This window comes from Hyaena hyaena, unplaced genomic scaffold, assembly GCF_003009895.1.
Source record: "Hyaena hyaena isolate Hyena2069 unplaced genomic scaffold, ASM300989v1 scaffold_8, whole genome shotgun sequence".
NCBI lineage: Eukaryota > Metazoa > Chordata > Mammalia > Carnivora > Hyaenidae > Hyaena > Hyaena hyaena.
In genome coordinates, this window is record NW_024080640.1 from 2,663,232 (window position 1) to 2,686,576 (window position 23,345).

General features: G+C 44.9%; 1 protein-coding gene across 1 annotated transcript in view; it reads left to right on the forward strand.

Annotated features, from left to right (window-relative positions):
- The first annotated feature begins 1,872 nt into the window (after positions 1 to 1,872).
- The window catches only part of STRIP2 (striatin interacting protein 2), a 44,576-nt gene continuing 23,103 nt past the window's right edge, over positions 1,873 to 23,345 (forward strand). Inside the window, exons 1-13 of the mRNA XM_039242471.1 lie at positions 1,873 to 2,001; positions 8,269 to 8,338; positions 11,088 to 11,162; positions 12,120 to 12,254; positions 13,630 to 13,750; positions 14,525 to 14,593; positions 14,794 to 14,900; positions 16,291 to 16,418; positions 17,321 to 17,524; positions 18,818 to 19,053; positions 19,313 to 19,378; positions 20,076 to 20,139; positions 21,032 to 21,103. Of these exons, the coding sequence (XP_039098402.1) occupies positions 1,873 to 2,001; positions 8,269 to 8,338; positions 11,088 to 11,162; positions 12,120 to 12,254; positions 13,630 to 13,750; positions 14,525 to 14,593; positions 14,794 to 14,900; positions 16,291 to 16,418; positions 17,321 to 17,524; positions 18,818 to 19,053; positions 19,313 to 19,378; positions 20,076 to 20,139; positions 21,032 to 21,103 (1,476 nt within the window). The remainder of the gene's footprint in view (positions 2,002 to 8,268; positions 8,339 to 11,087; positions 11,163 to 12,119; positions 12,255 to 13,629; positions 13,751 to 14,524; positions 14,594 to 14,793; positions 14,901 to 16,290; positions 16,419 to 17,320; positions 17,525 to 18,817; positions 19,054 to 19,312; positions 19,379 to 20,075; positions 20,140 to 21,031; positions 21,104 to 23,345) is intronic.

Here is a 23,345-nt window from a genome sequence, read left to right on the forward strand (position 1 = left end):
GCATGGAACAGCTCCCCACAACAAATTTTTCAGTCACTATTCCAGAAATCTTGTGTTAAACATACATATATGAGGTATACAAAATGAACAAAACTTGGCCCTACTTTCAGGGAACTTCTACCACATTGAGGGAAAGGTTGGGAATGGGAGAGGAAAGGGAAAATTAGTACAATAAGTGAGTACAGTAAGGAGATGTTGGGGACAGAAGAGAAAGTAACTGAGAAAGCTCCAAGGAGTTCTCTCAACTGTGCCTTCATCCGTTACCTACTGACTAGCAGAGGAAAGTCTGAGGGAGAAATATGGTTAAGAAAGAGACAGAGCTGTTTGTGAGATATAAGGAGGGGGAGTAGTAATTCCTTTGAGCCTCTTATTTTGGGGATATAGTAGAAAATACAAGAATTTTGAATCCAAGCAGACTTGGCGTGACACCCACACAGCCTGAGCGGGTTGAGTACAGCCAAAAGGAAGGCATTCTGGAAGAGGAGGTAATAATGAAATAGAATCATTACGGAACAATAGAAGTTAGCCAAGAAGAAGAGCAGAAAGTTTTTCCAGAAAGAACAGCAAATACACTTAAATAAAATAGAACACCATACCTTGGGGGTGGGGGGGAGGGTAGCTCAGTGGGTTAAGTGACCGACTTCGGCTCATGTCATGATCTCACAGTTTGTGTGTTCTAGCCCCACACTGGTCTCTGTGCTGACAGCTCAGAGCCTGGAGCCTGCTTCAGATTCTGTGTCTCCCTCTCTCTCTCTGCCCCTCCCCAACTTGTGCTCTCTCTCTCGCAAAAACAAATAAACGCTAAAAATTAAAAAAAAAAAAAAAAAAAGAACACCATACCTTGGGAACTGCAAGAAGTAATCTCTGAGCCTTGGTTTTCTCAACAGTAATACAGGATTAGTGGAAACAACCTGTCAGAGCAAATGATGTCTGAGAAGTTTCTAGTGCAATGCCAGGAACAAAGTGGCAGTTCAGCAATTCCCCCAATCCCACCCATTTCCCTCAGGCTGCTGGTTTGGGACTATTTACTGTAAACAACTTTTTAAGATAAATTGGCTGACTACACAGCCTCCTTTGTATCGAGCCCTCAGGAAGGATTTTAGGGGAAGGAAGCAAAGTACTAGGGAGCACACGGGGGTTTGCTCTGCACTCAACATTTTTCTCTAGCTCACACTTGAGGAAGGTGCCCTACTTCAGCAGAGAAAGGTAGATGACCAGAAGCAGCCCTGAAGGGCACCAGCAATTTCAGTGAAGTGAAAACGCCCCACCCCACCCCACAACCCACCATCTCCCAGTCTAGCCCTCACTCCAGGCGGGATGAGTTCTCGAGAAATCTGAGAGGGCAAATCTCTCGTTGCCTTCGGTGTCCCTGGCCACCCGGCGGTGCCGTGCCTCCCCTGCGACGGAATCGGGACTGGGGGCGTAATACGAGAGCTAGGACAGACATCTGTGGTAATGGGGAAACCGAGACTGCAGTGGAGCAGGAGGCGGAGACTAGAGCTCCCCGAAAAGGTCGCTATTTGGGAGGGGGAGAGTGCTGAGTGAAGCTAAAAGATAACCTGCCAAAGCTCGAGGACCAGAATTCGGGAGGTAGAGCCCGGAGCCTACCCCAGAGCCTAAAGCTACCAGCAGTGCGGCAGGACTTAAAAAAATAGGAGGGGAGGGGAACATCCCGTGAATGAGCCCCCCCGCCCGCCTCCAAGTCCCGCTTCGAACAGCCGAGTAACCAATCGCGCTGCGGGGCGGGGCTGCGGAGCGCGACCGCAGCCAATAGCTGTGGGGAGGGCGGGGCCTGGATCCCCGCGCGCGGCAGCGGGGTCGCCCCGGGCAGAGCTCGCCGAGCGGCTGAGGTAGCCGCTGAGTTAAGGTGGCATGGAGGACCCCGCGGCGCCCGGGGCCGGAAGCGCGTCCACCAATGGCAACGGCAACGGCAGCGGCAAAGGGAAGCAGACGGCGCCCAAGGGCCGGGAAGCGTTCAGAAGCCAGCGGCGGGAGTCGGAGGTGAGGAACCCGGGGAGCTTCGGTTGGGGCCGGGAGACGCCCGCGGGCGGGAAGCAGTGGCTGAGGTGATTCGGCCCGGTCCTCCTCCCCTTCCGGAGCCCCCCGGCGCGCTCGGTGCCGCCCCTGGGAGCGGACGTCTGCGGGGTCCTCTGCAGCCCGGACTCTGGGCTCTACAGCCCAGGAGCCCTCTCTGCCTGTCTCCCTGTCGGGGGCTTCTTAGCCCTCTGGCCTCTCCTCTGGGAATGCGGGGATGTAGCGCGATAGAGACCATACCTGGTACTTTTCAAATATTTATCGCACTTAATTTCTGCAGCCCCTTGAAGTGAGGATTCGTGTTTTCGATTTACGGAAGGAGCGGGCGCGGACAGGTTAAGCGACTGGCCTGAAGGGTGAGGGGCCAGAGCTCCGCCGCAGTGGACGGGGGCCGGCGTGGGGGGCAGCCGCGCTCCCACCCCTGGGCTAGCGAGCTGATCCAGATGTGCCGAGTGACTTCTGCTCGTCCCCTGCCCCCGCGTGTTGGCAGGCTGTTTAGGGAGTGCCTTCCCCAGACATCAGGACCCCTACCAGTGAGGGTCAATGAGAGGCTTCAGCTGGGGTGAGGGGGAGAGGACGGGGAATGGAACTGCTCAGGATACAAACCCACAGATAGGAATATGAATGTTTGGGTTACCTAAGGAATCCTAACTAGGAGAATGAAAGGAGTGAAGTATTAGTCTCCTTCTCCCTCATCCAGCCAGTGCCCATTAACTAGGCAAGAGTAGAATTGGATCTGAGCGGGGATCAGAATAGACCATGAAAGGTCAGGTGTGAAAGGGACTGTAGCGATCATCCGCTCTAGCCCTTTCTCTTAACACAAGTTAAGAGACAGAAGTAACTTGCCCAAGATCATGCATCTGGCATAGTGGCCAGGAGCACCGAGCTTGGGGATCATCCAGACCGGGTTTTTTAAAAATGTTTGTTTATTTTTGAGAGAGACAGAGACTGAGTGTGAGCAGGGGAGAGGCAGAGAGAGATGGAGACACAGAATTGGAAGCAGGCTCAAGGCTCTGAGCTGTCAGCACAGAGCCTGACATGGGGCTCGAACTCATGAACCATGAGATCATGACCTGAGCTGAAGTCCAATATTCAACCGACTGAGCCATCCAGGTGCTCCCATCCAGACCAGGTTTTGAATCCTAGCCCTATCACTTACTCTGTGTGACTTTTGGCAAATTGCCAAACCTCTCTGAGCTCCAGTTTCTTCTTCTGTAAAGGAGGTTAATGCGACCCACCTCAGAAGATTGTGATAAAGTCATATGAGATCATCAGATGTCAGATGTTTAATTCAGTGCAGGCACAGGGTATGTAATTGGTCAGTACATAGTAGCTCATAGGGCCAGAGCTTATACTAGAAGCCAGGTCTTACTTGTCCCAGTCGGTTTACCATTTGAATTGTACATCCCAGTTTCCAAAGGGAGTTCATGTATATTTTTCATTTTGATACAGAAAAGTAAGAATCCATCCAATTTTTTTTTAATGTTTTATTTATTTCTGAGAGAGAGAGAGAGGGAGAGAGAGAGAGAGCAAGGGAGGGTCAGAGAGAGGGAGACACAGAATCTGAAACAAGCTCCAGGCTCTGAGCTAGCTGTCAGCACAGAGCCCGATGCGGGGCTCGAACCCACGAACCATGAGATCATGAACTGAGCCGAAGTTGGACGCCCAACCTACTGAGCCACCCAGGTGCCCCTCCATCCCATTTTTTAAAAGCAGGAAGTGGAAATGAAAAGACTAGTCCAAAAATCACACCATCTTTCAGAGACAGAGCTCAGCTCTACTGTTTTGCTAGTTGAGGGTTCTATCCACGTCATCTCCCTCCCTGCCTTACTATGAATCTCGCCTTTTAGAGCACCCTGTACCTCCTCCCCCACAAAGCAACATTGTTTTTGCTTAAATGTTTTTTTGGGAGGAGGGGGTGGGTCATTCATTATTTCAAAAAGTATTGAGTCCTTTCTACATGCCCAGCACTATTTAGGTGCTAGGGATGCAGTGGTGAACAAGACAAGGTCTTTTTCTGTGGAGCGAACATTCTAGCCAGGGTGGAGAGACAATATGCAAGTAAATAAAATAATTAGTTTCAGAATGATATGTTCTTTGGGAGAGTTAAAACTCCTGATGTTAGAGGGCTTTTCCCTGCCTATCAAGTTTTCCACCAGGAAAAGGGCTCTAATAGTACTTTCGTTTTGCCAGTGAGTCCAGTATCCAGAGACTCAGAGCTTTCCACCTGCCCCCAGTTTTACCTCCTGGTTGTCTGCAGCTGTACTTCTTATGCTTGCAAATGGACAACTGCAGTGATCCTCTCCATCTGGGCTCATTGCCTGCCAACAGGCTGGCTGGAAAGATTAGCTTTCCTCCACCTTCCACTGCAGCAGGAAAGCTGCCTTTTACCTGTCAGTACATTCCCAGACTCGGGTGACTATGTGCCTTTCCTTCCTTCCCTCCTTTTGCTTTCCTGTGAAAGACAGTCCTCAGGGGAGATGGTTTATCTTTTCCCCCCTCTCTTGGACTTCTAAAGGATTACTGGAAGAGAATTACTGTTGGCACAATTCAAGAGAGCCTCCTCATCCATCATTGTGCCTGTGGGGGACACTGGTTGACCTGCCCTCTCCCAGTGGTTTAGTGTATGAATATCCCAACGAAAATAGGAAGCTAGAGACTAATTGTTTGCTTAATAAGATTCTTAGGGCGCCTGGGTGCCTCAGTGAGTTAAACATCTGACTCTTGATTTCCACCCATGTCATGTTCTCATGGTTTAGAGACTGAGCCCAGCCTCCACACTGACGGAAAGGAGCCTGCTTGGGATTCTCTCCCTCTCTCTGACCCTCTCCCTCACTCTCTGTCCCTCCCTCATATGTGCCCACACACGTTCTCAAAGTAAATAAATAAACATTTTTAAAATTTTAAAAGAAACAGGGAGTTCTTAACCAAACGATTCACCTCAGGCCTCTTTTAGCCAGATCCCCTGGTTTAGTTGGTTCCCAAAGTCCTTGACAGAGTTTTACTGGTTTGTGGAAAAAGGAGGAAAATTCAGGGCATTGAAGTAAGTTTTTCATAAAATGTAGTTTGAGACAATAAATTTAAAGGATGTGTTCAATTTGGAGCATCTGGTGAGCTCTGTTGGTAGAGCATGCGATTCTTGATCCAGGGTCATGAGTTCAAGCCCCATGTTGGGTGAAGAGCTTAGTAAACCAACCAACAAACAGATGTGTGTGATTTATTTATTTATTTACTAAACTTTTTACTTTGGAGTGATTTTAGGTTTATGGAAAAGTTGCAGAGATGGTACAGAGGGCTCCTGTACCCCTCACTCAGTTTCCCCTGATGCCAGCCTTTCAGGTTTCCACAGTGCTTTTAGCCAAACCATGGAAGCAGCACTGGTCCTTTGACTCATGGAAAGCTCTGTTCCCTGAGAGTCCTTCTCAGGCCTGGCCTGGCCCCGCCTCACCCATAGCAGTTCTTCTGAACCTCCTCTGGGCTGTGAGAATTTCTCAGTGAGCCTCGTCCATGGTCTGTCTGACATGAGGCCAGGTTTTGGGCTTTCAGATGGAAGACCACAGAGGTGACTGCCCTTCTTGTCACATCATGTCAGGGGACATGCAACATCTTGTCACTGGGAGGCTGGCCCTTGGCCTTGTCACAGCATGTATGCAATTTAAAACAGTATTTTTCAAACTGTGAGTTGAGACCAACAACCAACATTTTTTTTAAAGAAATAGAATAATAGAAAGTATCTATGTCACATAGTAATGGTGGTATTATTTTGTTAAAAACTTTTGTTCCAGTTTTGTGTATCTGTCAGAGCATGATGTAAAATTTATTTATTCTTTGATTTACAATCAAAAAGCTTTGAAAAACATTACTTTTAATGCCTCTTTTATTCTAACATTACGTCCTCATTTTGGGGGTTTTAAACTGTTCTTTTATGAAATTGTATTTTAAAAAGGTTTTTTTAAGTCTCTACTGATCAGAATAAAACCTCAACTACCTAATGTCATTCCCCCCCTCCATCTTTTTTTTTTCTTACTGGTTTCTGTAACCCAGATGTATTTGGAAGTATTTGCAATAGTGGGTTTAAACATAACATAATTTGCGTTGTTGGCAGTGTAAATTGATAAAGTGGTTTTGGAAAACAAAAAAAAGAATCTATCCTTAGGAAAGATCCTAAATATGAAAAAATGTATAGGTGTATTACAACTTTATGTTTATAGTAAAGAAAAATTAAAACTTAAATGATCAACAATAGAGAACTGGTTAAGTAAACCAGTTAGTTATCTGCCTGCTTTGCTGTACACTTAGCTATTTAAAATGATAGTCATAAGAATATAAGAAAAACACCTTTATAATATTAAAATTGTAAGTACAGTAAGTAAAATTCTAAGTAGTATAACCACCTACATAATGCTATCAAGTGCTAGGTAAGTGTGCTAAGTTCTTTGTCCTCTGTTAATTCATCTATTGCTTATAATGACTCTATGAATTATCCTCATTTTACAGATGAGAAGACTGAGCATGTCATTTTCCAGTAATTCCCTGACACCAATTCAGTTCTGATACTATCAGTAGTTAGCACAAACCTTACAGGTTAAGGGCACAGTGCCATAAGACTGTCCCCACTTCAGATGCCAGCCACACCCCGGGCCCCCCAGGCTACACGCATTCACTGTACCTGGCCAACTGCAAATTCAGAGGTTTCTTGACCACCCCCATCCTACCCACCTGCTGCCATCTCTTGATTCCATAATTTGCAACAATGACTCACAGAATTAAAAAAAAAGAAACTGCTACGTTTATGATTACAATTTTAATATAAAGGATACAATTCAAGAATGAAGAGAGCAGGGGCGCCTGGGTGGCTTAGTTGGTTAAACGTCCGACTTTCGCTTAGGTTATGATCTCGCGGTTCATGGGTTTGAGCCCCGCGTCGGGCTCTCTGCTGACTGCCAGCTCAGAGCCTGGAGCCTACTTCAGAGTCTGTGTCTCCCTCTCTCTCTGACCCTCCCCTGCTCACGCTGTCTCTCTCTCTCTCTCCTAGAAATAAATAAAAATATTAAAAAAAAAAAAAAAGAATGAAGAGAGCAAAGACAAGATATGGGGGTAAGATGGTACAGAGCTTCCATGCCCTCTGGGTATCACCCCCTCAGCACTTTGGTTTGCCCAAAACTCATTGTTTCAGGGCTTTTATACAGTTTCATTACCGAGGCATGATTGTTTAAACCATTAGACACAGGGGCTGTCTCAGGCTATTAAACCATTGGCCATTGGCTGGTAGTTGACTTAATCTTCAGCCTCTTCAACTCTCTGGAGGTGGGGCCATTCCCTCCTTTGAAACTCTTAAAGGCTCACCAGGAGTCACCTCACTAGCATAAACTCTAGTATTGTTGACAGGGGCTTTTAAATTATAGACACTCCTATCAGGAAATTCCAAAGGTTTTAGGAGCTCTGTGCCTGGAACAGGGGACAAAGACCAAATACACTTTTTCTACCACACTGGGGCATAGGGAGAGTAAGTAACTTGCTCAAGATCTCAGTGTGTGACAGATGAGACTCAAAATACATTTTTTTGAGATTCAGAAACTTTTTAATTTATATATATTAATGTACACTGGTAGGAAATACTCCAAAATGCTTAGAGAGGTTAGGAGATAGGATTACATTAAGATGTTTTTTATATACGATTGTAACATTATACCTACAACAACATATGAAATCTAGTTTTAATATAACTTGGAGTAGAAATACAACCTTATCTGATAATCCTAGAGTTGTGGAACACTAGAGTTGAGGGACCTCCTTTTATATATGAGGAACTATGATCCAAAGAACGAGATCTGCCCAAAATCACACAGTGGGTTAATGACAGAGCTAATATTAGAATCCAGCTCACTTCTTTTGTTTTTGTCCATCTCATTTTTCTAGACATCAGCTAGAAGCTCTTCTGGTCTGTGTTTATGTAGGTCAGATACAGGCACAGATTTCATAGCTTTCATATCTGTTCACGATCCTTTACTCAGAGTTTCTGATTCTATATAGGAATCTTCAGCCCTGTCCTGCATTGAGCCTCACATTTTGGCTTGGAGGAGGGTACCTCTTGGATTAAAGGCCCAGATGGGATTCTCCTAGCTGCCTCCCCGATCTAATGTTGGCCTCCAAGAGAGGAAGAAGATTAAGTGAGAGTATAATTTCCTTTTTCATCCCTTTTTCCACGTTACTGCAAACACTTCTCTATTACAGGGCTCTGTGGACTGCCCCACTCTGGAATTTGAGTATGGAGATGCAGATGGGCACGCAGCAGAGTTGTCAGGTATGAGGTGGAGATGGGTCTGTGGAGAGTGGAGGGATGGCCAAGAGGAGAGGGCCTGAGTCTATGATCTCTCCTGGCAGCTTATCTATTCTCCACATTCCCTTCTCTCTCCAGCCTCCAGCAGTAAATATCTGTGCTTTTACAGTTCTTTCTGTGAATTCTCCTCTGGCTACAGTATTCTCCACTTTCATTCTTTCACTCTTTTTTGCTCACCCTTCTTTATTCTCTTTTGGTGTACTCTTAAATCCTTTGTCTTTCCATTTTTTACCCACTCTTGTTTCTCTTCTCATATTCACTAGTATCTTTGCATGCATGCCCCCTTCTTTCTGCCACCCTCTCCCTTTCTGTCTCTCTGTCTGAATTTTTAGCTTAGGCAGTGTGATCCCCTCACATTAAGAGCCTCCATGTTACACGTGCTATGAATACTAGTTATTAATAAACGAGCTTTGGGTGGAGATGGTGTGAAATTAAATACTCTGTCACATGGAAGTGACACTTTGCGACATGCTTTTTCAGAGAAAAGAGACAAGCAATTTTAAAGAAGTTCTTGTGAATGAGCACAGGGAATAAATTTTGTGATGAGTGACAGATAGCTGAGTTTAATAACCAACAAAGGATAAGAATTCCAAATAATATATACAAAAAAATAAATTTCATATACGTATGCATGTGTCTGTGTATAGAGAGAGAAGAGAGGAATAGACAAGTAGTCAAAGAATATGAATAGGAATTCAGAGACTAGAAAACCATATGGTCAATAAATATATGAAAAGATGTTCAACTACTTTAGTAAATGAGTAAAAGCAAATTAAAATGAGATATTTCATGTTTATCAGATTGCAAAACTTAAAAACCTGAAGTTGGTGAGGGTATAGAGAAACGAGTACTTTTATATGCTGATTGGCATTAGAGAACAGAGCATAAAAATTGGAAAGCACTTTGGTCACTTCTAGCAAAGTTGAAGATGCACGCATATTATAACCCAGTGATTCTACATGTACCTTTTAAAGAACACTTGGGCACAAGAAAACACATATAAAGATGTTTATTTTGGCCATTGTGAAAAAATTTAAAACAACTTAGGGGAATGGATGAACTGTAGTTGGTCAATATAGTAGGTTACCGTATAAATGTTAAAATAGTTGATCTATGTCATATGTTTTGATATCGATAAATTAAAAGCACAATGTTAAGTGGGGAAAGAAACAGTGACAAAATAATTTATATGTGTATCCAGAAAACTGCTTAAACACACAAACCAAAAAGGTGTTTCTGGGAAGACTGGTTGCACACTTGATTGAGAACAGTGTCAGTTAAGTAAATGGATGTGTAAGTCAAACTGTCATGTAAAAAACTATTGAAAGACATACTAGAATATGATTTTTAGAAAAAATAGTATATAATATCCTGTTTGGATAAAAACTTTCGAAACAATGTATCATGTTGTTTATAGGTATATATGTGTGTAGTAAAAGTAGAAAAATAGACATGTGAAGCATACATACCAATTTCATGCTAAAGAGGGGAATAAGATTGACTGGGAGGAAAAGGGAGGCTTTAGATATCGGAAGCAAATATGACAAGTATGAACATTTGTTTAATCTGGGTAGAAGATACAAAGGTATCTCATATGTATTCTGTATTTATCCCTATATGAAAGTTCATGATCTAAAATTTAACAATAAATAACAAAAAGTTTAGTACCTCACAGCCTTCCTCCCTTTTCTGACTGGGTTTGTGCTGCACTCTTTAAAAACATCTATGAACACTACCCACTGAGCACTGAAGAATATCAGAGTCAGGGCTGGGATTTGCTTCTGGTCAGTCCAGGATTCTGGAACTCAGTACTCAAAAGCCCTGCCTCCCGGACAAGGTGTTTCTCAGTCTAACAATTGAGAACATAAGTGAATTTCTCTTTGTGAACTATCTGTGACCTAGTTAAGTTTCCAGCAAGGGTCTTGGAAGAAAGTTTTGAGGAAATCTATTCTGTCACCTGTTGACTTCTCAGCTTCAGTTCTTCATCCTCTGTAGGATGAAGGTACTAGTATAATGTCCTGGAGTGTGTGTGGAAGAGAGGGCATTTTTATTTCTTAAGCTCTGCATTTTGTATTTAGAGGCTATTGTCAATAAAGTTAGATGTTCTTGGGCCTAAGCAGCCCTTTGGCAACAGTAGCTAGTTCTAAGTGGTTTGAAGCTGTCTCTACCTGGGTGGCCATGGGCAGGAACCTAAACTCTGTACCCTTCGAGGAAATTCAGTAGGGAATAAACTGGCTTTAACCCCAAAGGGCCATCTAGCACATACTCTCCAGCCTTTACTCTGGCTCCTTGAATAGCCCAAGGATCTTGCGTCTAAATTTCAGGCGTTGTGTTGCCCTTCTCTTCCCTAGAGACAGGATAGCCTCAGTCTGGGTTGACAAGCAGAAGGAGCTGCAGCCCTAAGAAACAGGAGTGATGGCATTTAGCCCTCTCTGCTCCAACCCTCCTCCTGGCCCTCACCAAGTGCTGAAGACTGCCTACTTTGCTGTAGCAGCCAGCTGGCAGGAGGAGGACAGGTTTGATGGTTTAATCACCCAGGGACACAAGTGGCTATTTTTAACTGCTCCGAAAGGGAAGAAGCTGGCTCTGGATTGAATTGGACACAGGAATGTGTTGGAAGCTTTAGTTCTTTCATGCCACCCTCTCCTCCTCAGGCCCCTTTTATAAGGGTCTGCTGAATGTTTGTGACTCTGTCCTATCTTTTCTGCCACAGAATTGTATAGCTACACTGAAAACCTGGAATTCACCACTAACAGGAGGTGCTTTGAAGAAGATTTCAAGACTCAAGGTGATCCCAGATTCTTATTCATAGAAACCTGCTTTTCCTTCCATGATATCCCAGCTTGATCTAGAAAAAGCCCAAAACAAAGCCCAAAACCCGTCTTCATCCTCTGCATAACCGTATAACTTCTCTATTCCTCCTTGCATATGGGACACAAGAGTTTCCTATACCTCAAGTGGAGAGGCCATGGAATGGAAGCAAGAGAAACCTGTGCTGGGTCCCTTTCACTGATGTAAAGGGCCCAGAGAGCAGAGGAATGAGTCCTGGGCAGGTGCCCTGCTACATGGTAAAACCCTGTGCTTAGTGTAGTCCTTGACCTTAACGTTCAACCCCTGCCTCCAACTCTGCCTCACTCCTAATAACATCTAATAGTAATTTCATGTGCCACACTGCATTCCTCTCAAACCTCCACTTCCTAACTTGGTCAGTGAATTCAATTTGCAACTCAACAGATGTGTGGTAAGTACTGTTTTGTGCCAGAGATGCAGGGGGCAGGGGTGAAGGTGAATTTGCAGTATCTTCAAAGAGTTTATAGTCCAGTGGCAGAGTGGAGGTGTGTACGTCACAAAACTGAGGCCAGAGGAAAGTGGTAAGTATTATAAGAGAAGTAAAAAGTATCTTGGAGGACAGAGCTGGCTGGAGCACTAGTGAGAAAGAGATTATTAGTATTGGACCTATAATGATGAATAGGAATTGGATAGGTGGGGAGAGAGAGGGAACTCCTTGAAAAGGCAGAGAAAGGACAGAATAGACTATGTGTGGAGAATGGAGGGAATATGGAGGAAGATAAGGCTTCAGAGTAGGTTCAGCCAGAACTTTTTGGGTCCTTTACTTTTCCAATCTCTTATTCCTTCTCAGCTAAATAAGAAAAGCTTTTAAGAGAAAAATTTGTTGGGGGCTGGGATCAGAGATGGAAGGGGAGGCAGAAGTTGACACTGGATCTATATGGCCTTCTGTCCCCAGTGCAGGGCAAGGAGTGGCTGGAATTGGAGGAAGATGCTCAGAAGGCCTATGTGATGGGACTCCTAGACCGACTGGAGGTGGTCAGTAGGGAACAGCGACTGAAGGTGGCCCGGGCTGTTCTCTACCTGGCCCAAGGCAAGTGACCACCTTTGCCAGCTTGAAATGGGTGAAAACCAGGGAAAGAAGTGTTGTTATCAGGATTAGGATGAGGCAAGCCAAGCTCAGAAAGTGAGGTCCCTGCCTCTCAAAGACCGATCTTATCAAGGTCGAAGTGAACTAGTGCCAAAAAAGAAAAAGAAAAGAAAAAAGAAGTAATCTGGTGCTTTTGAGGAAGTTAAGGAGATAGAGGTGTGTCCTATTCCGGATCCCTTGGAATTGGCCTTCATCTTACCAGGCATGCCAAGATTTCTTACAGGGTTTTTTTTTTCCTTCACATGGGCTGTAATCATATGTGGAGAATTAGCAAAAGAGTCAGTGTGGCTAGAGTTGGTGATGCACCACCAGCATCATCATCAGCTATGTCACTGGCCTCCACTGAGGGGAGGCAGTGGAGTATCGCAAAGTCACAGATGGTGGACCCTCTGCATTATTTCTTATTTGCATTTAGAAGGTTCAAGCCAGCATAGCAGCAGGAGTGGATACAGTGTGTAACTGGGAGATGATGAGAACTCAGTGGGATTAATTGAGGAAACCTCCTCAGAAGAGACCTATTAGCCAGGTGTTGGAAAGAGAAATGAGATTGCCTAACTGGAATAGTAAAAATAAGCCCTCAGATCATAATAAGAGGACTGTTGGCAGAACCGACTAGCTGGGAACTTAAAAAAAAAAAAAGTATAAAAGAAAATAAATGGAGAAGAAAGAGAGTGGTGAAGGGAAGACTAGCAAACAAGGCAGTGCCTAAGCGTCTTTCTTGGGTCTGGTGCTCTGGCCAACTTCCAGCTGCTACTACCTTCAACTTTTTACCTGAGAGCTTTGTCTGCAGCCTATATGGGGTAACCAGGAAGTGCTAGGGAATTAATATGCTCCCCTAGTCCAGTAGCACTGATCACTGACTGACAGGAGTTATTGGATAAATACCCCAACTACCTCACCCTTCTTGGGTGGGGAGGATTCTGAGGTGTGTAAAATATATACTGTTTCCCAGAGCTTCCCCCAACCTGGGTTTCAGTTCTTGGCTGCCTTCTCTTCCCTGTCTCATTTCCCCACTTCTCTACTAGTACAATCTCCCACATAAACTACTTTCATTTGAATCCTTCTCTCTGGATCTGCTTCTCCGGGAACTCAAACTTAAGACAGACCAGTTATAAGCACTTTGGACCTGACTCTGGAGACTGCTTCTCCTCTTTTGAAAATGGCTCATTCAAGGAAGTTCTGGAGGGCCTTGCCCAATCTTTGTCGGCCTAATTGTTGGGCAAGGTGTTGGAGATAGCCTTAAGATCATGGGGCAGAGTGGAAAGAACCGGGATATTTCCTCTCACCTTCAACTCCATGGCACTGTCTGGTCCTTTAGGCACTTTTGGGGAATGTGATTCAGAGGTCGATGTGCTACACTGGTCCAGGTACAACTGCTTCCTGCTCTATCAGATGGGGACCTTCTCGGCCTTCCTGGAGCTACTCCACATGGAAATCGAGTGAGAAGCCTTAGGGGGGGGCTGGCCTAGACAATCTCCTTTCTTGCAGGGTGCCTCATGTCCTGGGCTGATTGCCTCCCTATAGCGACCTCTATGGGAGCAGGGTCTATTCATATTTCAGTCCAAAGCATACTGACAGTTCCGATCTATGCAGCCATGCTTTCTGATATTCTGTTTTCCTCCTGAAGGTGGTCTCATCAACAGGTTCTGCCTTACTTACAGCTTCAATCCTGGGCTTCAGGGCCCCATCCTAGGTGGGTTCCCTTTGTATCTCAACACCTTCTCAACTCAGCGTAACTGGAATCTATGAAGGAGACCGTTCTACCTGAGAACATGACCCAAGAGAGACAGGACCAATTTCTGTTGCTGTGTCCAGTTCTTTCCCTGTGGGTTATAGCTCTAGAGGTAGCCTTGGTTGCTGTTACCACTGTAGTGATCCCTCATTTTATCTCAAGCCTGTTACCCGGGAGTTTAAATAGGGCACATTTAAAGGGTTGCTTAGCATCTACTATGTGTCCAGCACAGCACTAGGCACAATGTGGATTATAGGAGGGATTATCACAGACCTTGCCCTTGCCCTTGCCCATCTTTACCACGGATAAGCATTTACTGAGATGTCAGAGGAATTCTGTGGGCTCATTTACCTTAGACCAGTTTCTTTTAGCTACATAGCCAGGGAATAGCAGGTACTCAGGTTTGTGTATATGGTAAATGGGGACACCGGGCATAAAGAGGATATCTGAGTTCCTGTTCTCCCTCTCCTCCCCTTGGCAGCAACAGCCAGGCCTGTAGCAGTGCTCTTCGGAAACCAGCCATCTCCATTGCTGATAGCACAGAGCTCAGGTGAGTGGAGCTGGCCCTAGGATTGGAACAAGGGATGGTCAGCAATGGGTTACCCTTTGCCCAAGTCCCCAAGATACACCCAGATTACTAGTAGTTGCTAATTCTGCTGGGTTGAGCTCCCACACAAATCATCTCTGAGGTCTCTGACTACAGGTTAGGAGCTGCTTTGGGAACCTTTTGTAACCCTTCTATAATCCCAGGGTGCTACTGAGTGTCATGTACCTATTGGTGGAAAATATCCGCCTGGAGCGAGAGACAGACTCCTGCCGGTGGAAGACAGCACGGGAGACCTTCCGCACTGAATTGAGTAAGAAGTGGAATTTGAGGAAGAGTGGGGATGAGGTGCTGGTGATGGAGGGGAAGCATAGCATCTGAGCCTCTGCTTAGTAGAAACAGCTCCCTTTCCTACCTGCCCTCCTTCCTTCCTTCCTTCCTTTCTTCCTTCCTCCCTTCCTTCCTCCCTCCCTCCCTTCCTTTCTCCCATTCTTCCTTCCTTCCTCGTTCAGAATTGGCATCCATTCTTTTATTCTTACTTTTTAAAAAATGTTTATTTATTTTGATAGATAGAAAGAGAAAGAGAGAATACGTGCAGGGGAAGGGCAGAGAGAGTGGGTGGGAGAGAATCCATACTATTAGCACAAAGCCCAACGTGGGTCTTCATCTCATGAACCCCAAGATCATGATCTGAGATGAAACCAAGAGTCACGCACTTAACCAACTGATCCACCCAGTTGCTCCTATTTTTATTTTTTTTAAAGTAGGCTCCTCACAGGGAATGGAGCCTAATGTGGAGCTTGAACTGACGACCCTGAGATCAAGCTGAACTGAGATGAAGAGTTGGATGCTTAACCAGCTGAGCCACCCAGGCATTCCTAGCATCCATTCTTTTAAGGCAGAGATACTATGTGGCAGACATGAAGACCTGGCTTGACTGCCCTTGTGTCTATGAGTTAGGACCAATTATGTGTCATTTTTGTGCCTTGGTTTCCTTGGTTATAAATGGGGATAGCCATCCATCTCCTGTTTCATCATCAATCTCACATGAAAAAAAGAAGTTGAATCAACTTGAAAATGTTAGTTGGTAATGTCATCAGACAGGGATAAGATATGAAGGCCTGTGGGGTTTTTAAAATATATTCACTGAGGGGCACCTGGGTGGCTCAGTTGGTTAAGCATCTGACTTCAGCTCAGGTTATGATACGGTTCCTGAGTTCAAGCCCCACATCGGGCTCTCCACTCTCAGCAAGGAGCCCACTTTGGATCGTGTCTTCCTCTCTCTGCCCCTCCCCTCCTCACTCGCTCTCTTTCTCAAAAAAAATAAAATAAAATAAAAATAAATAAACATTTAAAAAAAAAAATAAAAAATATATCACTGATGTGGAAAAGTGAGTTGTGATCCATGAAATGCATTGAATTCTTTGACCGGAAAGCAACATCTTTATATTACTATTCTAGTTCAGTATCAATCCCCAAGCTTGGGAGCTAAGCCATTTTGCCTCCATGACCTTCCTTCCTGCCCTTTCCCTCTGGAAACTCTAAGGAACAAATACTCGAATTTGTTCCTTCTAAGGAACAAATACTCGAATTCTTTGGGGGTGGTAAGAGCCTTCCTCACTGCATCCAGAATCAGGGTCACAGGGGCAGGGTTACAGCTACCTCATCCTCACTTCCTCACTCTTCTCCTTCCTCTCCCCTAGGCTTCTCAATGCATAATGAGGAGCCTTTTGCCCTTCTGCTTTTCTCCATGGTTACCAAGTTCTGCAGTGGCCTGGCTCCCCACTTCCCCATAAAGAAGGTCCTGCTTTTGCTCTGGAAGGTAGTCATGGTGAGTGGCTGATTCCCCCACCCCCACTCCCATCTAATCAAACCAACAGCGCCCTCTGCCACCACCTCAGTTTCTTCTAGTCTAGTTCCAGGAGGCTGGAGCTAGGCGGAAGGCAGCTGTTAGCCAATGGAGGGGAATCAGATGTTCTGTGTCAGAGCAGGTAACCTATTTCTGTTGGACTGACAGGAGATGTCACTCTATGAATGGGGTGTCATTGTACCTTCCTATGATAGAGCTGACATTTCATGCAAAGAACACTGGTTGAGAGTTGGGAGATCTAGCTTCTGCTGATACTAAGGAACCTCGGGCAACTGTCTGTGCCTCAATTTTTCTAGCTATAAAATGTGGGGCTTGATGCTTGCTCTCTATTCAGATAAACAGAAGATTTGTTTAAAAAAAATGAAGTCCTTATAAATGTATGGTTATAGCTTTGTTACGAATTATTAAATCTGATCCTTCATCTCTGGTACCCACTCCACAGGAGTGGTTGAACAACATACCCTCCAGGGCAAGCTCCATTGGGGGAACCACCTTTTGACAACAGAAAAAATTGAGTGACTCTGGGGCTCTATAGCATCTGGGTGTGCTCCTTAACAAAAGGAAACATAGTTTCCCCCACTTTTTTTTTTCCAGTAGAAGGCCCTAGGAGTCCTTTCCTAATTTCTGGTGATGTTGCCAGCCCTGAGTCAGTGTCAGTAAATAATGCTTCATCCTGAACCCTGAGCTCCTAAGACTGGGGATGGTAATTACATTTGCTCCTTGCTGTTTTATTACTTCCTAATTAAGAAGGGAGTCTAGAGGGACTGGAGATTGTGGCTCTTCCTCTCTATCCACATTTCCCTGAACTTGCTCCTACTGACTTCCCTCTGTTCTTCTCTGCCCCTTTCCTGTTTACACCTTAGTTTACTCTTGGTGGATTTGAGCATCTACAGGTTCTCAAAGTACAGAAGCGGGCAGAACTGGGGCTGCCTCCACTGGCTGAAGATAGTATCCAGGTGGTGAAGAGCATGCGTGCTGCCTCCCCACCCTCTTACACCCTCGACCTGGGGGAGTCTCAACTGGCACCACCACCCTCTAAGCTGCGAGGCCGCCGTGGTTCTCGAAGGGTATGAACTAAAGCAAACAGTGGTGTTGTGATACTAGTTGTCTAAAAATTAAGATATTGAGCTACTCTGAATGTAGAAGGAAAATGACCCAGTAAATGACCCAGTTTATCCTGCCTCTGGTTGGCCCTGTAACTAACCTGAAACTAACCTTGAGACCAACCTTGGAGTCTGTACTTTAGTCACTGTCTCCCAGCTGCAGCAGGTTCCTGGGCTATCATGATGTAACATTGTGGTATCACATCATAGATCCATGTTTTGCTACAGGGTTATTGACCTAGACCTAGTGTGCCTGGAGTACCTTAGCATCCTGGATGACAGTTAGGTCATAATCCTGTAGATAGGGACCCAGATCACCTGAACAAAGCTCCCAGCAAATCTATGTGCCCGGGGTGAGACACTTTATCATTTCCTTGACAGCAAGAAGGTTTATTGTGAGCCATCCCTGCTCTTGTCCGGCCCTGGAACCAAACGCTTACATTTAGGAGGTGATTGATTAGTGTTCTAGGTATAGTCTGCATCTCTGGAAAGGTCAGAATGACAAGTTGCACTGAGACTTGACCATGTACCCATGAACTCACCTCCCTGAAATACCTGAGCTCACCAATTATAGGTGACAGGACCAAATAATCATGTTAAATAATCTGGTCTACATAATCTACAATGTGATTATTTTTTTTAGACTTTATTTTTTTGTTTTATAAAATAATGCTTACTCATTGTATAAAATTTGGAGCAAATATAAAAATGTGAAGAAGGGAGGAAAAAAGAAAATCACCCACAAGCGTAACAAACCAGAGGCAGTCACTCTTAACTTTTTGGCCTATTTCTGTCCAACCTTTTTTTCTTTCTGCAACAAGATTTAAAATTCCAAACTTGCTTCCCTCTGCCTAGCAGCAAGCCTCTGTCCTCCTCTTCCTCAGTCAGCCAGCTGGTGTATGCTCACAGAAGGCAAACTAATTGAATGTTCACCTAAGCAGAGCATAATTAGGAAGGAAAGTGCTGGGCGGCGGGGTGGGGAGAAGCATCCATGCTTTCCGAAAGCTAAGTAACTGACTTTGGGATTAACTATGCTTTTGTTCCCCAGCTTGATTGCCTGAGAGGTGCTTATCCTAGAATAGGGCTTAATGAGGATACTAGGGTTGAGATGGGAAAGGGGATATTCTCAGAAGAGCTGGATATCCAGCTCTTGTATCCTGAAGTCTAGCAACCTATGGGTAGAGGGTGACTTCAGACAAGGATGCTCAGAGTGAGGTCTCTATATACCTTCTCTCTACCCTCCCAACCTCCGCCCAGCAACTCCTTACTAAGCAGGATAGCCTGGACATCTACAATGAAAGAGATCTCTTTAAGACTGAGGAACCAACCACAGAGGAGGAAGAGGAGTCTGCTGGTGATGGAGAACGAACCTTGGATGGAGAGTTAGACCTGCTAGAGCAAGACCCCCTGGTGCCACCTCCACCTTCACAGGCACCTCTTTCTGCCGAACGGGTGGCCTTTCCCAAGGGCCTACCCTGGGCCCCAAAGGTCAGGTAGGTTTGGTAACTCCAGGACCCTGAGTTTTGAGGTTAGAATCACTGAAGGCCCAGAGTGCAGTGGTCTAGCATTCAAGTCTGAATAAGCTCAGCTAGAAGTCAGAACTCCCGGGTGTGAAGTTTTCTCTCTTAGCTGTGATCTTCTCCCACTGCTCCAATTGCATTGAGGGGTTAAGTGCCCAGAAAGGTTCTGTCTCTCAAGGTTTTTTTTTTTTTTTTTCCTTTTCTGGGGTTTGTCTCTCCACTGTCCTCTCAGACAGAAGGACATTGAGCACTTCTTGGAGATGAGCAGGAACAAATTCATCGGATTCACTCTGGGGCAGTAAGTGACTAGATGGTCAGAACTGGCTATAGAGTGGTTCTTAGGGGGGCCAGAGGAATGGGTGGCTGGAATGAGAGATGTTGCCTGGTAGTCAGCATGTAACCTAGAGCCACTAGGCCATGGGCATCTCCTAGTGACTACTTTGGGCTTGTGCCATGAAATTTTTTCCTTCCAGTTTTCTAGAACTCTTATGTTCTTAGCCAGGTACAGGACCTGACAAGTCATTTCCTCTTGGGCTTCAATTTCCTTATGAGAGTATTGGATTAGATGATCCCTAGGAAACCTTCCTGTTTTAATGGGCCAGCATTGTGTGAAGCAACATGGTCAGAACAGATTCAGTGTCCCCCCCATTTCTCCTCCCTCACGAATTCCTCACACTGGCTGGCCCCTACAAAATTGAGAAAGCATTGTTACTAGTGTTTCACTGTAGTTGGGCTACATGTCCTTTTGGGGGAACTTACTGCTCCCTAACAAAGTAAATCCCCAAAAAACTATACAAAAATCCAAATTTTCATGAGTACTTCTGTGTAGCATTGTTCTTTCTGTGTCTTATAGCAATAATGGGGGTCCTGAAGCTTATAGAGAAAGATCCAGAATATAGCATGTTGAAAGTGGCATGGTCCATGTAACTCCAGGGGATATCAGTAGTTCTCGGTACTTTTGATGCTTATGATCTGGTATATCTCCCATTTCACAGGGACACAGACACCTTGGTTGGATTACCCAGGCCCATCCACGAGAGTGTGAAGACTTTAAAGCAGGTGACCAGGGTGGGCTCTCAGTCTTCAGGGATAGGGAGCCAACAAGGCAAGTTAGGGGATTACCAGAGTCCTGAGTATTGGCTCTTCTACCAGACACATTCTGAACCAATTATTCTATATTTCCCTTGCAGGCATTTTGGCCAGAGAGGAAGAAATTAGTTCTCTCCCTACTTAAGCATTTTCCTACATTCAAATTGGGGAAAAGTTATCCTTTCTTCCTCTCATGCCTTTTTCCTCCTCCCACTCCTTGCTTCCTTTCCTCTCACTTCGTGTCCCTATAGGACCACTAGCTTCCAAAGGCCCAGGATTAGTAGCAGTCTGCTCTGCATCCAAAGTGTATGTGAGCACAAAGAGTAAGAATAGTCATCTCTTGCCCAGATCTTAAGCTCTCCCTTACCCCATCATCAGCACTCCGTACACACACACACAAGCATACTCACATGTGGCAAAACTCTCAGAGCAGTGGTCCAGGGGCATGGGCCTTTTCTTTACTTCCCCTTGCCCTTGGTTGAAGGTAAATACTTAGGTATTTGCTGCTCTTTAACAAGTATGGAAGCACAGAATAAGCAGAAACACTGTATATGAAGCACTTGGCTCAATTGTTGAGGGTACAAAGGTGAATAAGACTCCTGCCTTCAAAGAGTTCGTGTCCTATTTGGAGTAACAGCCCATATGCAGGACATTTCCTTATCATTGAGGAAGTTAAGCAAGAGGCTGGTACATATGTGATCAAGGCCCTCAGTATTTTTTTTTTTTTTTTTTACCTAATCTCTAAACCCAACATGGGGCTCAAACTCACAACCCCAAATCTAGAGTTACATTTATTCATTTATTTATTTATCTTATTTTTTTAGTAGCCTCAGCCTCTTAATTAATTTCCTTTCTTCCCCAGCACAAGTACATCTCCATTGCAGATGTTCAGATCAAGAATGAGGAGGACTTGGAGAAGTGCCCCATGTCTTTGGTAAGTCAGGGGGGTCCTGCACAGGAGGAGGGCTGGAGGAAATCTGTCTACACTGCTTTCACTGAGCATGCGTGCATGCTGTTGGGCTTTTACTATGTGTACCAAGCAAGGCAAGGTCCCTACTTTTTATTTTTTGTTTTTTAGGTCCCTACTTTCATGATACATTCAAGTTAGAGGAAAAAGAAAATAAGTAATTAGGGAAACAAGACTATCAGAGAATGAGAGATACAATGAAGAAAAATTTAAATAGGATGACATGGTAGAGGCAACTATCAGGTAGTAGACTACTTTCAACTAGGCAGTCAGGATAGGTGCACCTCTGAGAAGGTGACAGCTAAGCTACAATGTGGGGTGCAAGAAGGAGTTGGCCATAGGAACATCTGGGGAAAGAGAATTCCGAGCAGAGGGAATAGCCTTAACAAAGGGAGAGCAAGCTCGGTGTATTAGGGATAGCAAATGAAGACTTGTGGCAGGAGCACAGGGGAGGGGGGTGAGGTTGTATGAGATGGAGTCAGGGAGTAGCCTGGAGTGACTTTAGAAAGGACCCCTAAGCATAGATAGGGAGTGTGAAGTTGTTTCACAGTACAGAAGTAAGCCCTTGCACATTTTAAGCAGGGGAGTGACATGATCTAATTTATCTTTTCAAAAACCACTGGCTGCTGTGTATAGACTTTACCAGAAAAGAGTGGAAGCAGAGTGATCACTTAGAGAGCTCTTAAAATAGTCAAGGTGAGAAATGATGGTGACATGGACTGGGGAAATAGGGAAAAGTGGAATGAATTTGGGTTATATTTTGGAGGTGTAGCTGACAAGACTTGCTGGTCAATTGGATGTGGATGGAAAGGTACAGAGAGGAATCAAGAATAAGAATCATTTGCCAGCATGAGGAGTTCTGTTTCATCAAGAGTTCTATTTTGATCATACTCAGTTTTAGATATCCATTAGGCAGCCATGCACATGAGCAGTCATGCAAATTGAATGTATAAATCTAGAATTCTAAGAGAGAGGAGTGGCTTAGAGAGATAAACCTGGGAGCTGTTGACTTAATGGACAGTGTTAAAAACCATAGAACTGGCTGAGATAACCCAGGGAGGGAATAGAAATAGAGGAGGGAACCCAGGACAAAGCCCTGGGGCACACCCCTATGTTGAGGGTAGGATGAGTCAGGAAAGGAGTCAGAAAAGAAGAGTAAGAGAAACACTCAGTGAGGTAGAAGGGAATGTGGGAGATTGTGAAACTATAAAAACTAAGAAAAATTTTTTCTGGAAGGGAATGATCAGCTGTGTCAAATGCTGCTGATAAATGGATAAGATCATAGGTGCCCATTGGAGAGGGCACCATGAAGATAACTGGTGACCTCAAGTGAAAAAGTGGGGCTAGTAGCCTAGATGGAGTATGTTAAAAAAAAAAAATGTAAGGAAAGGTGGTAGACAGTCAACACAGACAACATAGTTTCATTATAAACAGGATAGAAATGGGATGGTAGCTGAAGGAAGATGTGGGGTCAAGGGAAAGTGTTTTATAGCTAGAGACCCTAGAGTAGGTTTATGTCCTAAAAGAGATGATCTGGGAGAGAAGAGACGATTGCAGAACTGATGCATTTGACAAAGCAAAAGGGTGAGAGAACCCCAGCACAGGTGGAGAGCTGGTCTTTAATAGAGCACAGGTGGTTCATTGTTCATGTCAAGAAGGAAGATGGATACCCTAGTAGATTTGGTGTTGAGAAGATGAAGGTGTGCCTGTCTGATTGCTTCTGTGTCCCCCATGAAGTATGAGGCCGAGTTAGCAACTATTGAGGGGTTGTGGGGTGAGGGGATTGGTTTGAGGACAAGGGAAAAGGGAAGGTATGGCAGATCTTTTGGAGAGCAGGACGGCAACCTTACAGGATTGCCTGAGTTTATTGAATGCCCATTTAAGCAGCAGCTGAGTTATGTGGGATGGCAGGGGTCAGGTCATTCCTCCCTGCCTCAGGTGCCTCAAGGCCGTGAACTTTGCCCTGGAATAGAGGTACCTTGTGGGAGGAAGGACTGCATTGGCCAAAGAGGACAATGGCCTGAGTAACCCCTTGAGCACTGGAGGCCCCTTTCCCCCTACTCTTATAAAAGGGTTAGATGGGGTCATCAAAAGACAAGGAGAGTTGTGCATGAAGGGCCTCATTATAAAGGAGGAAAGGATGTGGTAGGGGCTACTGGAGAAGGAAAGAAAATAGCTTCTACCTAAAAGCTTCCCTGCTAATACTCCT